This window comes from Argentina silus (assembly GCF_951799395.1).
Source record: "Argentina silus genome assembly, chromosome: 2".
NCBI lineage: Eukaryota > Metazoa > Chordata > Actinopteri > Argentiniformes > Argentinidae > Argentina > Argentina silus.
Genome location: NC_139656.1, coordinates 22026195 through 22041822, shown reverse-complemented (window position 1 = coordinate 22041822; position 15628 = coordinate 22026195). Strand labels below are relative to the sequence as shown.

At 42.9% G+C, this 15628-nt stretch overlaps 1 protein-coding gene across 1 annotated transcript in view; it reads left to right on the top strand.

Annotated features, from left to right (window-relative positions):
- lrch2 (leucine-rich repeats and calponin homology (CH) domain containing 2) overlaps positions 1–15628 on the top strand; it is a 29311-nt gene that overhangs the window by 9477 nt on the left and 4206 nt on the right. Inside the window, exons 2-19 of the mRNA XM_083685344.1 lie at positions 3787–3931; positions 4383–4509; positions 4619–4724; positions 5091–5227; positions 5589–5719; positions 6006–6093; positions 6436–6538; positions 7218–7321; positions 7445–7512; positions 7838–7942; positions 9085–9147; positions 9665–9713; positions 9928–9966; positions 10264–10404; positions 12437–12487; positions 12678–12741; positions 14338–14453; positions 14917–15054. Of these exons, the coding sequence (XP_083541470.1) occupies positions 3787–3931; positions 4383–4509; positions 4619–4724; positions 5091–5227; positions 5589–5719; positions 6006–6093; positions 6436–6538; positions 7218–7321; positions 7445–7512; positions 7838–7942; positions 9085–9147; positions 9665–9713; positions 9928–9966; positions 10264–10404; positions 12437–12487; positions 12678–12741; positions 14338–14453; positions 14917–15054 (1775 nt within the window). The remainder of the gene's footprint in view (positions 1–3786; positions 3932–4382; positions 4510–4618; positions 4725–5090; positions 5228–5588; positions 5720–6005; positions 6094–6435; positions 6539–7217; positions 7322–7444; positions 7513–7837; positions 7943–9084; positions 9148–9664; positions 9714–9927; positions 9967–10263; positions 10405–12436; positions 12488–12677; positions 12742–14337; positions 14454–14916; positions 15055–15628) is intronic.

The following is a 15628-nucleotide window of genomic DNA, read 5'->3' as shown; positions in this document are numbered from 1 at the left end:
GGGTTTTTTCAGAATGAAGCAGAGGAAGACTGTTGTCTGCTCATCCCCAGTTTTCTCTTTGTACTGTGGTTGTAGGACAGCGTGTAAGAAATCGATGGGACTCTTGGCTCTTGGAGGGTGAATTCTCAAAGAGAGATGCCAGATCTCTGGGTAATGTAGTTTGAGGTGGGGACACCCTCTTGCCCACCTCTCACGTTGACTTGGTGGGGATGCTGGCTCCACTTTCTCCCAGATGGGCTGAAATCTAGGCCAGCTTCAGAATGCATGCCTGAGCTCATCTCTCTCTCTCTCTCTCTCTCTCTCTCTCTCTCTCTCTCTCTCTCTCTCTCTCTCTCTCTCTCTCCTTCTCTTTCACTCTCTCCCCCTCTGTCTCGTCTGCGTGCCAGTCCTATGCTGACCACACTGAATGGGCTACCATCTGAATATTTTATGAGATGCTCCGGCTTCTTGCAGACGGGAGGCTAGGGCTGGCGTCGCGATTGACTGGCAAGAGGCAGTAATCCTCATGTTGAGGAATGGATGACTCACTACACACATCAACCCATAGCTGATTAACGGAAGGCTAAGTGGTTTGGTCTAACTGACATAGCCATGTAGTTCAGCTGTCATGGATAGCTGGTGAGACACAAATTATTGAAACACAACTTAACGTATATGATTAAGATTAAGTGCACGAGTGCAGATGTATAATGAGACTGTTCACTGTATTGGAGATTTGGTTCCCAGCAGCACTACATAGACTTTGATGATGTGCTAGCATGTTGTTGACATTTCCTCAGAGGAGGATATTGGGTATGGGTCACGTGATTGATCCACCTGCAAGGAGCTTGTTCTATTGAACTGTTGGACCTCTGGGTCTAGTATTGTTTTGGTCTGTGTACCTGTATGCTCTTGTTCTTAGTTGCAACTGTTGTTCTATGGATTGGTGATTGGTATCTTACCTCGTCAGAACTCCCCCATCCCACCGCTTCTGGAATGGTAGAAAGGAACAGCACTTCCCCATGGCATGTACACTATATGTATTCCACATTGCTAATGCCTCATCTGGTAATAGGCTTACTTAAAGATGGCCCTCTCATCTTTGGCCAAAAAATCAAGTAATTCCAGAGCGGAGCCACTGGTGTCTGTCTGAGCTATAGTGTGTACCATAGAGAGTGGGAGTCTGGGTGGGTGACTAGCATTGATGTTTGTTGTGCTCCCACACTGCTTTTGAATGCTTGTCTCTGTCGCTCCAGATCTGACTAGGATGTTTGCCCTCAGGTTATGCTTACTCTCATTGGCTTTGGTGGTAATTCCTGGCAAACCTGAACGAAATGAAGAAGTCTTTCATGAGTGGAGGAGATACAATTTGAATTTGTCCTAAGCTTGGCTTCAACTTATCTTAAAGATGTGAGAGACACAGTAGAATAACAGGGATTTTAGCTTTTTAAAATGCAAAGATCCTTTGAGCATCTTTGTTCGGTGTTAGGATTGATATATACATAATAGGAAAAAAACAAGGTCATTATGTTGGGTAGCCTGCCAAGTCCTCTGAGTGACCTCAGAGATGGAGCATCAGTACTGCCATCTCTGCCCTCTTTAATTAAATAGCCAGCTATGTTTTGTCAAACAATACACTCCTACTCACAAGGCTGAACACTCAGCCCTACACACAAGGCCGGTTTATTACACTGCCCTGGAGCCAACTCTCTCTGTTTGAAGAAGTCAGCTTTTGTTCAACTTTCATTTAGACATTTCAGGTGTGTCAGCACTCCTTGAACCACCTCTCATCCTTTGCAGTGGAAGTTCACATATATTTACAAATTAAATCAAGTACACACACACACACACACACACACACACACACACACACACACACACACACACACACACACACACCCTGACTGTGTAACATAAGCACACACACTCACTTATGTCCACTCACATGTTAACATCTTGCAGATGCATTTGCTTGCCGCTCCCTCCTGCACTGCGTGTGGTTGCCATGGTATCAGGAGGAGAGCCTTCACAGAAACAACATTCACAGAGCACTGCAGACTATCCTTCACAGAGGGCCCTGTGCTGTAGGCTACACAGAGCTGAATAAGACAGTCTTAGGGAGGCTCATTGGAGGCTGGTGGAGGTACATATCAGAGGATGGGCTCATTGTAATGCATGGAATGGAATGATGAATTCCATTCCATGTGTTTGATACCATTCCTCATTCTATTCTATGCATTACAATGAGCCCGATTTCTGCCTCCACCACCAGCCTCCCTTGCACTAGATAGACTAGACAGGTGATTCATCACAGATAGATATCATCTAAACGTGTGTGTGTGTGTGTGTGTGTGTGTGTGTGTGTGTGTGTGTGTGTGTGTGTGTGTGTGTGTGTGTGTATTAGCTGATTATTATGAGAAGTGTAAGGCTGCTGTGTTGGGGTGGTAAACAAGAGTAAGCTAATAGCCTGTTGTGAATGGAGAGTGTTGGAGTAGGTGGCTGTGTTGCAGTGTTATTTGTGAATGGAGGAGCTGCAAGGGGTGAAGGAGGAGGCCCTCCCTTTAGGCAGTGTCTGATGCGCTGCCTCTCAGTGAGTCTACTGTTGCCAGATAGCTCAGCTGGGGTTGATGAGTGTGTGCTTGACTTCTCCATCCCATTAACTATGGGGCAGAAGAATGGTCACTCACAGCCTGCATTATGAAAATACAATCTTCAGCCTGAGTCTCTTTCTCCTCTCTTCCATGTCTTCTCATCATTCTACCCATCACTTACCAATTCATGACCCATGAAATGAGCGCTAGCTCTGCGCATCCAATTAATTCAGCAAAATACTCTCTCTACGAGGGCAGCATAACGCTCCTACCTTACACACTCTACCTGCTCATGGAAGCGTGATAGGATTCACCTACTGTGTACATGTGACCTAATGCATGGGAACTGAACCCTATAATGCGCTCTCTGAGGTGCTGCGCTCCTGCCTGTGTTGATGAAATTCTTGGCAGTTCCCACTGTAGCTGAGATGTGTTATCCACAGTAACCTTTAATGTCCTTCGAACACCTACAGTAAGGGGAGTGCGGTTAGTATTTGTTCAATGTTGAATTGAAGAAGAGCTTGTGTCAACTGTAAAGCTATTATCACACACAAGCAGAGGAGCAGCCAGCCAGGCCACTCGCACTTGATCGATATGGGAAAGACTCTGAGATGTGAAAGAGCCTTGACATGAATCGTATGACTGAGCTAAGCCTGACTGACAGTATAGCTGTGTGTGTAATATAACTGGCTAAAGGCCTAATGTAATTTCAGACCTGTCTTTGAGGAAAGGGCCTTGTACCTATCGATCACTCATTCAGACATATTGATTAGTGAAGACTGCCTGGAATCAATGAAGGATTCCACCTGACCCAATTCATAGTAGCTTGTGGACTACAGAGCCTGTGCTACTGTTTGGATTTTGACACCACATTCTGACACATACAGTATGGCACATCACACTGATCTGTGCTGCTAGATAGAAACATATTGCGCAAAACACTGTATTCCTGTGTAGCAACGCTGTAATGACTCAAGTAACAACATTGTATTAACTCATAGTTTCAAGGTGGAGGTGATCGTGTTATTCAACCTGTGTAATACCATAATCAACTCAACTGCTATGCAATTAGAAAGACATTACTTACAGTACTGTATGTGCACTTACACTATCATTACTAACAATGACAGTTACTGCACAGGTACTTACAGTACTGGTACTGTATATGTTTCCTGTAGCTATGACCCTCACCTACTGCTTGTGTCTTTCCTCTCAGATCTCTCCAAGAACAGGCTGACAGAGATCCCCCCGGACGTGTGTCTGTTCTCCCCTCTCGAGTCCCTCAACCTCTACCATAACTGCATCAAATGCATCCCAGAAGCCATCATCAACCTGCAGATGTTGACCTATCTCAACATCAGGTCAGTGACTGTGTACAGTACTGTGTTTCATCTGTCAGACTCATTTACAGTATGGTATCACCAGGGAACAGGACTGGCAAAGGGCCCATAATACAGTTCACTGTTCTCTTGTGACTATGGTGTTCCCCTTTCGGTACATTCACAGGATGATGTTGCTGGAGCATTTCCTCTTTCACAGAGCCGAAAAAAAGTACCCCAAAAAAATACACAAACAAAAACCAAGATAACCTGTATGAAATAGAGAGCAAGTTCTGGGCTGTTGAAATCATATGCTTGCTCATGTCAGTCTCTATTGAATGTTTTTGTTTTATGCAGACTGTAATGTTTATTCTATCATATAGACTACGGTGAGGTAAATACTTCCCCAGTCCTCCATTTCACTAACATTCTTATCCACATGGAGCAGAGTTTACACTGAGTGACCCCCAGTGTGTATTGTGTCTTCCTGTAGCCGAAACCTTCTATCAACGCTGCCAAAATACCTGTTCAACCTTCCCCTCAAAGTGCTGGTTGTGAGCAACAACAAGCTAGTGTCCATCCCAGAGGAAATCGGGAAGTCCAAAGATCTGATGGAACTGGTGAGCACTGGCACACTGTGTGTGTGGGTATGTGCATGTGTGTATACCTCTGCGATACTGTCCTTCGTAGACCTATCTCTGACAGACTGACTTCTGTCGCCCCCTACAGGACATCAGCTGTAATGAGATCCAGGTGCTGCCTATTCAGGTGGGGAGGCTCCAGGCTTTACGAGAACTCAACATCAGGAGGAACTGCCTTCAAATGCTGCCTGAGGGTCAGTCTATATCCCCTCCCTGGTCTTTATTCTCTCTCCATTGCCAACAACCCCCCCCCCGTAACAGACCATTATAACTCACTCTCTCTGTCCCATTGTTACATACAAAAATCTATAAAAATCTATAGTCTCTTTTAACAGCTGAGCCTGTGTGTCTGGTAGGGGAGACTAAGGCCTTGTGTAACATGTGTTAACCCTACCTGGATGTGATACCATGTTCCCATCACGTCTCAAGGATGGTGATATCACCACGAGAGGCTAAGCTACAGTATCTACAATAATCTTATCTCTGTTCCTCCACTCATGCTCCCTCTCTCTCTCCCTCCCTCTCTTTCTCCCTCTCTTCCTCCCTCTCCGTCTCACCAGAGTTGGCTGATCTGCCACTCATCAGACTGGACTTCTCCTGCAATAAGATCACAGAGATCCCTCCTATCTACAGGAAACTCAGGCAGCTGCAGCACATTGTCCTCGACAACAACCCTATGCAGTCTCCACCTGCACAGGTGTGTGTGTGTGTGTGTGTGTGTGTGTGTATTCGGTTGTGGCCACATCTGTTCTAGCTTGTAAATTACATTTGGCACACATGGATACATCCGCTGGCACTCTGTTGTGTGTCAGGTACAGTGGTGCCAATGCACTGGTTGATCCAGGCACCACTTTGTGCCTAACAGCTTCCCCTAGCTGTGGTACAGCATACTGAGCCACAAACTCTCAGGCATTATCGTCTAATTCACTTGGAACAGTTGCACCATCTTGTGGACATTTCTGTCCCCTTTGCTGAAATATGTTAATTCCTACTTGAATGAACAAAGCTTCACTATGTGAATGATTTAAATAATTTATCTATGTTTTTATGTATTCCAGATATGCCTCAAGGGCAAGGTGCACATATTTAAGTACCTGAACATCCAGGCGTGTAGGATGGATAAGAAGCCTGACTCCCTGGACCTCCCCTCCCTGGGAAAGCGCTGCCTTCCGCAGCCTCTGACTGACAGGTACAGGCTCACCTCTCAATAGACTCTCATGTATTGTATTATCATAACAGTACTCATTGAATATTTCCTTCAAACTGGATTAAATCAAAATCATTACACACTCTCACTGCCCACTGCTGAGCTTATCTTCAGTCAATCCAAATGGGATTGGTTGGTAGCATTTTAGAGAAGAGTTTCTCTTATAGGGGGCTCATGCCATTGTCATGAATGTGTCATAACTAAAACTTCAAATAAAGTCTTGCTGATCGTTTCTATTGCTCACGAATGCCTTTGTGCCTGTTTGCAGCATGGAGGACTTCTACCCTAGCAAGAACCACGGGCCTGACTCTGGCATCGGCAGTGACAACGGGGATAAAAGACTGTCTACGACAGAGGTCAGAGTTCACCCATTGTCCTGAGACTGGACTGAGGCTTTAGCTTTTTCTCAGTTGTTAGGAACATGACTGCTTGTGTCCTCTCCTCTGTCCTCCACTCATATTCTTCTGAAAATGGATTGGAGGACACAATCTAGGTTCCCCCTCCCTGTTCCTCCAATGCTTTTTGAGGACTAAGCAGGTGGAGGACGGAGGAGAGGACACAAGGAGTCGTGTTCCTTACAATTGAGAAAAGTCTTCACTTTTGGGAGTTCAAATGTTGTACACTGTCTTTTGTAGCACACATACACAAAACTCTTTACCCTGATCTCCCCCCACCTCCTCCTCTCCCTCCTCCCCTAGCCCTCCGATGATGATACCATCAGCCTGCACTCTCAGGTTTCAGAGACGGCCCGTGCGGACGCTCTCTCACTCCTTTCTAAGACTCCTTTCCAAGATGGCAAAGGTACGGCATGTAAAGGGAAACCCATTCATAAGGACACAAAGCACAGCATGACTCTTTAAAAACTGCTTTCATTTCATGCTGTAACTCTCCTCTGTGCATCCTGACTAGTCATTGATTAGTTCAAGGATAAGGTTGGATTTGTTTAACCAAATCTCTATTTTTTATGTAAATGGCATGTTGTAGAAGGGTACAGGCACTTTTTTGTGAATTTGCTTGGTTTTGAGAAACTTACCGGCACCATGTGATACCCTCATTAGGCTACAATGGAAGAAATGTGGGCAATCGTGGGCAAAACATGGGAGTTTATGTATTTCTGCATTTTTGGAGCTCCATAAGTATTGGAAAGAGGAAGCATTCTGTCTTCTTTTAGCTCTATATTCCAACAGTTTGGATATGAAATAAATCATATATCATCACACATCATCATACACCATATAAATAAAAATAAAAATGGTAATCTGAAAAAAGAAAATATTGAATTAAAGCTGAGAATCTCCATTTTAACCTCATAGTGAAAAAGGAAGCATTTACTACTTAGACATCAAAAATTTAGATTTAGTTCAAAATAAATCATAAACTTCCTTTAATGTAGAGCCATTCTTACTTGAGATTACTCTGCATTTGTTTAGATATGCAGTGTGTTTGACAGTCAGGAAACTTTCTTGTGTTCTTCCCCTAGATCAGGAGCCCTATGACTTCATAGAGCCCAACCAAGAGGAGGAGGCTGCTCTGTCTGGGGTGGGGGACCTGCAGCAGGGCAGCCCTTATGTGTCGTGTATAAAGGTGAAAGGAAATGACTAATATGTTAATGACACAAACTGGTATCTGAACAGGATACCGGTATCTGAACAGGATTTCATTGGAATAACGGAAATTATGACTTATTTTTTTGGCTTTGTGCTCTAGGAATTGGAGAAAGTCATAAATAAGTCACACCAAAGCAAAGATAAGGAGAGCTGGAAAGAAGAGTCTGGGTAAGTTCCTGCTATACCAAAGCAAGTGGGCCTCTCCTGTAAATTCTCTTTCAGTTTTTATATGACTGACAATGTTATAACACGCTTCAGCAGTAGTTTGTGTAAGGTATCTGAGTTGACTCTTTATTTATGTAACTTTAATATTTAACCAGGCATGTTATTAAGACATGTTATTAAGAACACATTCTCTTTTACAACAACAACCTGACCAAAAAGAAGCAGTGAAAGAGCAGTGTTGACGTGCCACACAGATGATGGGGTTCCAGAGTTTGAGTGGTAGACTCGATGGTTGGTTTCTAACTGACTATCTCCCTCTGGCCTTTAGCTCAGATAAAGAGCAGCTAGCTGAGGAGGAAGAGGATGAGCTGAAGGAGGTTCTAGACCTGAGGAAGATTGCCGTTCAACTTCTGCAGCAGGAGCAGCAGAACAGGTGACTCTGCCTTGTCCCCATATATTCCTGTTTACCTCTATTAACTTGTCCCCTCTATCTATGTCCCATCCACCTCTCTGTCTTACCCTCATCACTGAAAGGACAGAGATGTCCTCGTCTGACTGTGGAGGAGAGGGGTGGGAGGGGGTTGTGTCAGTCTACCAGCATGTTGGAAAGGGGAGATAAGGACTTGATTCACGGTCAATGACAGTTATTGGGTTTTACTGGGCTTCTCACAGAACACTAGGTCTCTGACCTTCCTCAGTCAGAGCTATTTCACCAGGCACAATGTGAAAAAGTGTGATCGTTCCTGTCATTGTAATGAGTTGTTATGTACAGTATTCTCTGCATTCTATCTAACGCATGGACCTCAGGTCCTTCCCAGACACAGTGGCTGCCCCTCTCTCCCCTGAAGATGCTCCGTCATCACCATGTTCAAACTAGCTCTCTTCCCCCTTTGCACTAACAAACCTCCCTCTCATTGGCTCCCCTTTTCTCTCTACTTGTTCCCTTCCTGCTTCATCCATCTCCTGCTCCCCTGCCTCTTCCTTGGACCTGATTGGTGCACACATGATGTATGGCCACTAGACGACGGTCCTTAATATGTAGAGCAGAGAGTCTTATTCACCGAAGGAGGGTGGCCGGCCGAGCACACAGGTAGAGAGAGAGAGAGAGAGAGAGAGAGAGAGAGAGAGAGAGAGAGAGTCTGTATGAGCTACACATATGTGTGACAGTGCGAGATTGTGAGAGATAAAGGGAGTGAATGACCAGTATGTAAGATGTACTCGTGAGCGGATGCAATAGTTTGGTACTGTACGTTAGCTGCTAGTCATAGATTTGAATGCATGTTTCTGTGCTTGAAACCGCATGTTCTTGGTGTGTTTGTGGGATTTCATGCATGGTAGATCATGAGAGAGATTGTTTGTAGGTCTCAGGGGCCTAGATTCATGTTCTTAAGAAGAAACGGTTCTTAAGAAGAAATGTGTGAATCCAGGCCCAGTTGCTTAATCCAACTAAGCCCATACCATGCCTTCCTGGACACATTTTTGCCTACAGAGAAAACAAAGAGCTCACACACAAGCTCTCTCATGCATTGTTACAGTCCTCTCTCTTACTGGGCCTCCCTCTGTCTGCCTCTGTAGGTTTCTCAGTCACTCTGGGAGCTCCAGCAGCAAACAGAGGTCACCTGCCCAGGCCATCCGGAGGTACGTACTGTACAGTGCTGTAGGGCTCTGACAACCAACATGGCTACCGCCCTAACACTCTGTCCAGCTTCTACACAATCAAATAGAAGATTATTGTCTGTCGATGATGGGCATTTTCCTATGGCATCACCTAGTAGTAACACATTACGAAACATCACATCATAGATATAGAAAATTGATCATACTTTAAAATAGATACATTACCTAGATACAGTACATACATAAGAGACATATGCACACACCTTCATATTTGCCCTCTGCCCATTGTACATATTACATACATACTGTACAGTATATATATATATATATATATATATATATATATATATATATATATATATATATATATATAAGTGTGTGTGTTCCATTTTACATATCATGTTCATTAAAAAGATCTGTTAATAGATGATAACTCATATAGTCTCTAGTGTCACGAATGGCTATGTTTAAGGCCAGTTTTCCCACACAGTGTGTTAGTGAATCAGATTGTGTGTAAACACTTTCCTGTCTCTCCTAGTGCCTCTCTGGATGAAGGAAGCAGTGCATCGTCACTGCTCAGTGGACAGGTACGGACCTCACCTGGATTTACCTTGAATTCTCTACTGGAAATATAATGTGTGTCACTGTTCATTCCATCCACTTGTTTACAAAGTCACCCAACATTATGTTTTATGTTACAAATGTATGGGGGCATTTCTTCCATTGTTTCAAACAGCAGAAGCTTTATTCATAAGTCACATTTCAGTTCTCATGTTGATCACTGTTTCTTTCTCTGGAAAGGACCCTGGCCTCACAGACGATGACACAGCTTTCTCTGAGGTCATCCATTTCATTCATGCCTTTGTTTTCTCACCCTCATCATCTCTACATGGGAATGCTTGTCTATGTGAATGTTTGCTTTTTATACTTTAGCTTTGGATTTTTGATAATGGATTACACACACACACACACACACACACACACACACACACGCACACACACACACACACACACACAATGTCATTAGAAGCTTTTGGATAGACACCCATTTAAAGTTAATGATAGTGTTAATGATGCTGATGCAGTTACAGGGATTTCGTTAACAGTGCCTTGAACTTACACTGGGTGTTTCTGCAGCCCTCCTCCTCTTGCTCCTTCGATGGCAGCCTGAAGTCTGAGCTTTCGGACACAGAGCCAAAGTGGCCAGAGGTGCCTCCTGTACTCAACCAGAACGAGGAGCGGAGGAGGAACAAATACTTGAGGAAAGATTATCTGAAGGTATTTTTAAGTCACAAAAGCTTTGTGTCTGAAAGTGGGTCCAAAGCAAACCTGATAGAATACTCTCAATATCTGTCTGGACAGGACAAAGTGGAACTGAATGGAAATGGAAATCTTTCATTTCAGCTGTGCAATACACAGACCCATTATCAGTAACATGACTAATGACTTAGCCCCGGGATATAAAGCATGTGAGCTTGCCATGACTTGCTCATTTATAAGGGAAACGTCCTTGTGTATCCATGCATATCTGCTGTATTTCTGAATAATCACTCTTTGGCGTTTGGGTGTGACAATTTCTGAGGAAATGTCTGCACAACAAACCGAATCCAAACTAAAACTAGCTGACATTAGCGGTTGCTAACAAAGTAGTTATATTAGTATCTTTCTCAAACAATATTGGAAAGATTACCCAATTTCTTAAAGTTAAAGTAAAGATACATTGATAGAATTGTTGTCAAAATACATTTAAAATCTAAAGTATTCAACTGTAAGGCATTTCACTAAAAAGTAGATCCCTAACCCTAACCCTGTTCTTTTTTTATCAGGAGAGTGGAATTATGCTCCTCTTATTCTTTATGGAGACAGTAGAAGGGAATGAGGGAGTAACAGATGAAGGAGAGATACAGTGTGGAAGGTGTTAATGGGTGGTTTCAAACCCTCACTCCCAAGGGCTGATATTACCATGGAGACTGCTAATATCAATAGCACTAAGGTTTACTTAGAAATGTCCTTAGAAAAAGTGAAAGTTGCACCTTGGCTGCCCTGCATCCACTTTGAACAGAAGAGCTCTACCTTTGTGTCCTCATCATCTGCACTGCACACCTGAATACCCACCTATGCCTGACCTGCTTTAAGATTCAAGATATGTATTAGTCATATGCACAGTAAACAGACAGTTACACCACACAATGAAAATCTTACTTTGCTAATCCCCCCTAACACAACAGACTAAACTAAAGAAAAAAAGAAAACTAGTTCCATATATACATATACAAATTCTATATTGCACCTGGTGGATCACAGTTATAAAGTTATAAAGTGCGCTTATGCATTGTTGCAAATTGCATGAGGTATTTAGTGCAAACAGTAGTAGTGCAAACAGTAGTGAAGTCACAGCAGCAGTCAGAATGTCTGTCGAGTTCACAGTTGATCAGTCAAGTCAAGTAATGCAAGTGATGTGGGGGGGTGGAAGGGGGAGGGCTTTGTGAGGTAGCTTGTTCACAAGCCTGATGGCCTGTGGATAGAAACTGTTTGTCAGTCTGGTGGTCCTAGATTTCAGACTCCTGTAGCGCCTGCCTGATGGTAGGAGAGTGAAGAGTCTGTGCTGGGGGTGTGTACAGTCCCTGATGATGTTGTGTGTTCTCCTGGTGACCCTGGTGTTGTAAATGTCCTGAAGTGAGGGGAAGGCTGCTCCTGAGATATACTGTGCAGTTTTTATCACACGCTGGAGTGCCTTCCTGTCCTGGGCTGTACAGTTTCCATACCAGACTGTGATGGAACTGGTAAGGGTGCTCTCAACTGTACATCTATAGAAGTTGCTGAGAACTTTGGATGGCATGCCAAATTTCTTCAGCCTTCTTAAGAAGTACAGTCGCTGCTGGGATTTCTTAATGTTCTGTTGTGCATTGTGAGACCAGGTAAGATCCTCGCTGATGTAGGTTCCGAGGAATTTGAAGGTTTTCACCCTATCCACCTCTGTCTCATCTATATGCAGTGGTGTGTGCTGCACACTCTTCTTTTCGTTTAGACCTGCTCTGGGGAACTTTGTGTGCTTTGTGTAGACTTCACTTCTCCATTTCTTCAGCTCACACACTGTCATCAACATCTTCATTCAATATGGCTTTTTCAAAGCTGTAGGTTTAATGTTTTCATAGAAGCATTTAATGTATTTTATCACCAATTAGGGACAATAGGCGCAGGACAATAGTGGTTTACATGTGGTTCTGTACATATGAGAGGTTTCAGCGAGAACACCTGGCGCTAAGCCATGGAACAAAGCTCTTCATTGATTTGTTTTCCCTTCTCACAGTACAAGTGCCAAAGTGCCCGAAGAAACTCCAGTGGGAATGACGAGTGCGAGGTGATAATGAACATCCAAACAGATCAAAATCTGCACTCTCAAAATATTGTGTTCATAATGTTTGAATATATCCTGAAATATCCTCATCAAGTCTTCAAATTAGATTGTGCTCAATTGCCATACAGTTTCAAGACAAAAAATCATGGTTAATTTGGTGGCATTCCATCATTTTGTCATGTCTGTTCTGCAGGAGGGGATACGTAATACAGATTTCAGCACAACATTAACAGTTTTTGGTCTGAAGCCACGATCAGGTGAGTGCATGATTTATTGAGCCTATGCAGCTGTTAGAGTGTAATGCACATTTAAATGCCTCCCAAGTCAACCTGTTTACTGATTTACTGTAGACACATTGAACATTAACAATTAGGAGAAGGCTGACATGTCTTTCTGCAATGATGATGTATACCTCAGTGGATTGTTGCTGATTGTTAAACTGCATGTTTGTGTTATGTAATTTATCTGTATGTGCAGTACATTTGTTTTCTCACTACAGTCCTGAGCTTTATTTTGTTTATTTTTCCCCTTAATTGTGGTCCTAATGTTGAATTTACACTTAAATATAAATAACTAGGGTGCTTCTTAAAGGGGCAAGTTTATCATTCATTAGCATCCACTCAGATTTACTTTTGCTTGCAATCATACCGGTGACATCTGTCTCCAAAAATGACAAGTGTCTCCAGTTATGTTTACATTCTACAGTTTGTGAAATAAACTAGCATTATGATCTCCTGGATGGTCAGTCCTTGCATCTATAGCTCTGTCTATAAAATTGAGAGTGGTTACATTTCTCCAGCTGTGGCAGGGAGACCTCTTTGTTGTTGTTTTGATCCCTTTTTATCCTGCTCAAAGGTTATTTTTTCTCTCTTCTCTGGAAATCAATATTGAGAAATTCTATGGAAATGTGTGCCTGCTGCAGCATGTGCTCATCTCTCCCGTTTAAGGAGGAGTCAGGTCACCAGCATGACTAAACAGTACAGTAGACCTTTGTTCGACATTTTCCAAATGCTGCTTTCATTAAACAGCCTAGTAGTTTTCATGAGTGAACAGTTTATTGTGCTATTTATCATCCAGGAGTTCCCAGTAAAAACGTTACCAGTAAGAGCACGACAGTCACAGTGTGAGGTTTGAGATACATCAGCCTAATCCACATACTGTACTGTAGGAATGCAAAGTGCTGCATGATTAAATTGAGTCAGATATAGTTAGATAGGGCCTGTCTGTTCTGGAGGAAATGAGAGAGATATCCATGGACGTGAATTTGAGTAATTCAGTCCCATAGAAATAACACTGATGCACACTGAGTACAACTCGTATTCCAACAATTGAGCCAGTCATTGCTGTATTCAGCGGTATTGTCCTCCTGTATTGTATATCCTATGTCATGAAGACAAGCAAAAAATGGTAGAGCTATGCCTTCAGATTTCAACACCTCAAATGTACTGAAGTGCACAGTCCAGTGAATAAAGGATGTCTATAGTATGGGATTTATTGAACAATTCTTGTTTGACACTGAAATACGTTATACTATTCCAGTGACTTGCCATAGCCCTGACCGCCCTGGATCAGTAGATGGCTTGTCTGCCGGGCCCAGTGATGCTCCCAAATAAACAGACAAGCATAAGATAAGCACCATATCATTCCCTGCGATTATTTGGTGCTTATCTTTTCCATTCATTTGGGGTTGTAGCATACAGCTGAATGTAGACAACCAATGGCATGAGACGCATACTAATCTCAACAGTACACTACTTTTGAGTCGGACAAACATTGATTGCGGAGTTGACTGTCCCTTTAAGTGATTCTTGCTTGTACTTCTATAACACCAGTGTTTCCTATTGTTGTTGTAGCATTTACTCGAAGCAGTAACCGTCAGGAGTACAGCTCCACCGACCCCAGTTTTACCATGAGGAGGAAAATGGAGCACCTGAGAGAGGAAATGGAACAGATTGGTATACTACGGCAGGTCAGGAAACCCCGTATGGCAAACGATATCAACACCAACAGATGGCCAAAAAAATACAAACAATAATTACATAACAACAGACGCCTTGCTTTTGGGCATTTATCAACTGTCATATAACTGTCATGACAGCTATTTAACTAGGAATGCTGCTATGTGTATGCAAAGCCAAGCTGATTAGACTTTTATGGGCTGCGGTCTCCCCTGCCTTGAGTTTCAAGAGTTCCCTAGCAACCTTGTCCCAATTTTTGGGTTTGTTGTGTAAACGTATAAAAGCAATAATGCCTTTGAGGCTGTCAATATTAACACTTGTTAGTGGTTTTGTGGTGGTGGTTCACTCCGCTGCACATCAGGACTAATAACTCCACCTACCCGTGACAATATTGCACACAAATCACAGCCTCTCTGGTATTATTGCTTAATTGATCAACAGGTATGTTTTAGAGTTTTCTGTGACTCTTCTCAGAACCTGGAGTCTAGACTTAAGGTGTTGCTGCCGGACGACGTCGGAGCTGCTCTGATGGACGGCGTTGTTCTGTGTCATTTGGCCAATCACATCCGTCCCCGGTCTGTCGCCAGCATCCATGTACCCTCCCCTGCAGTGGTAAGCCTGCAACCCCTGAAAACCTTATCTATGCTTATTTACACCACACATACAGTCATGAGAAAAAATTAGGACACCCTATGAAAACCTTTGTCTTCTTCAACATATTCAAACATATGGACATTTGATATTCATTTGAACAATATTGAAAAATTGAGGTAATATAACTAAACAAATACAACTGAAACAAATTATTTAAAAAATGATTGGTAAAATGTAATTAATAGAAATGCAATCTTCTTGTGAGGAAAAAGTTAGGACACCCCCACATTTAGTTCCACTTAAAATGCCTAAAATTATAATAAAGAGCACCACATCAGGTGCAAATGATTAGAACATCGTTACAGAGGATTTTGGAGGAGCCTGTCCTATTTAAGCCTCAGATATTTAGTTTGGTTTGCTCTTGATTGTTGAAGTGAGTTGCATCACCATGGCGAGATCAAAAGAGCTCTCTGAGGCCTTCAGAAGAAAAATTGTAGATGCATATGAGCCTGGGAAGGGATATAAAAAGATCTCCAAACTATTCGAAATTGGCCATTCCACTGTCCGGAAAATAATTTACAAGTGGAGAACA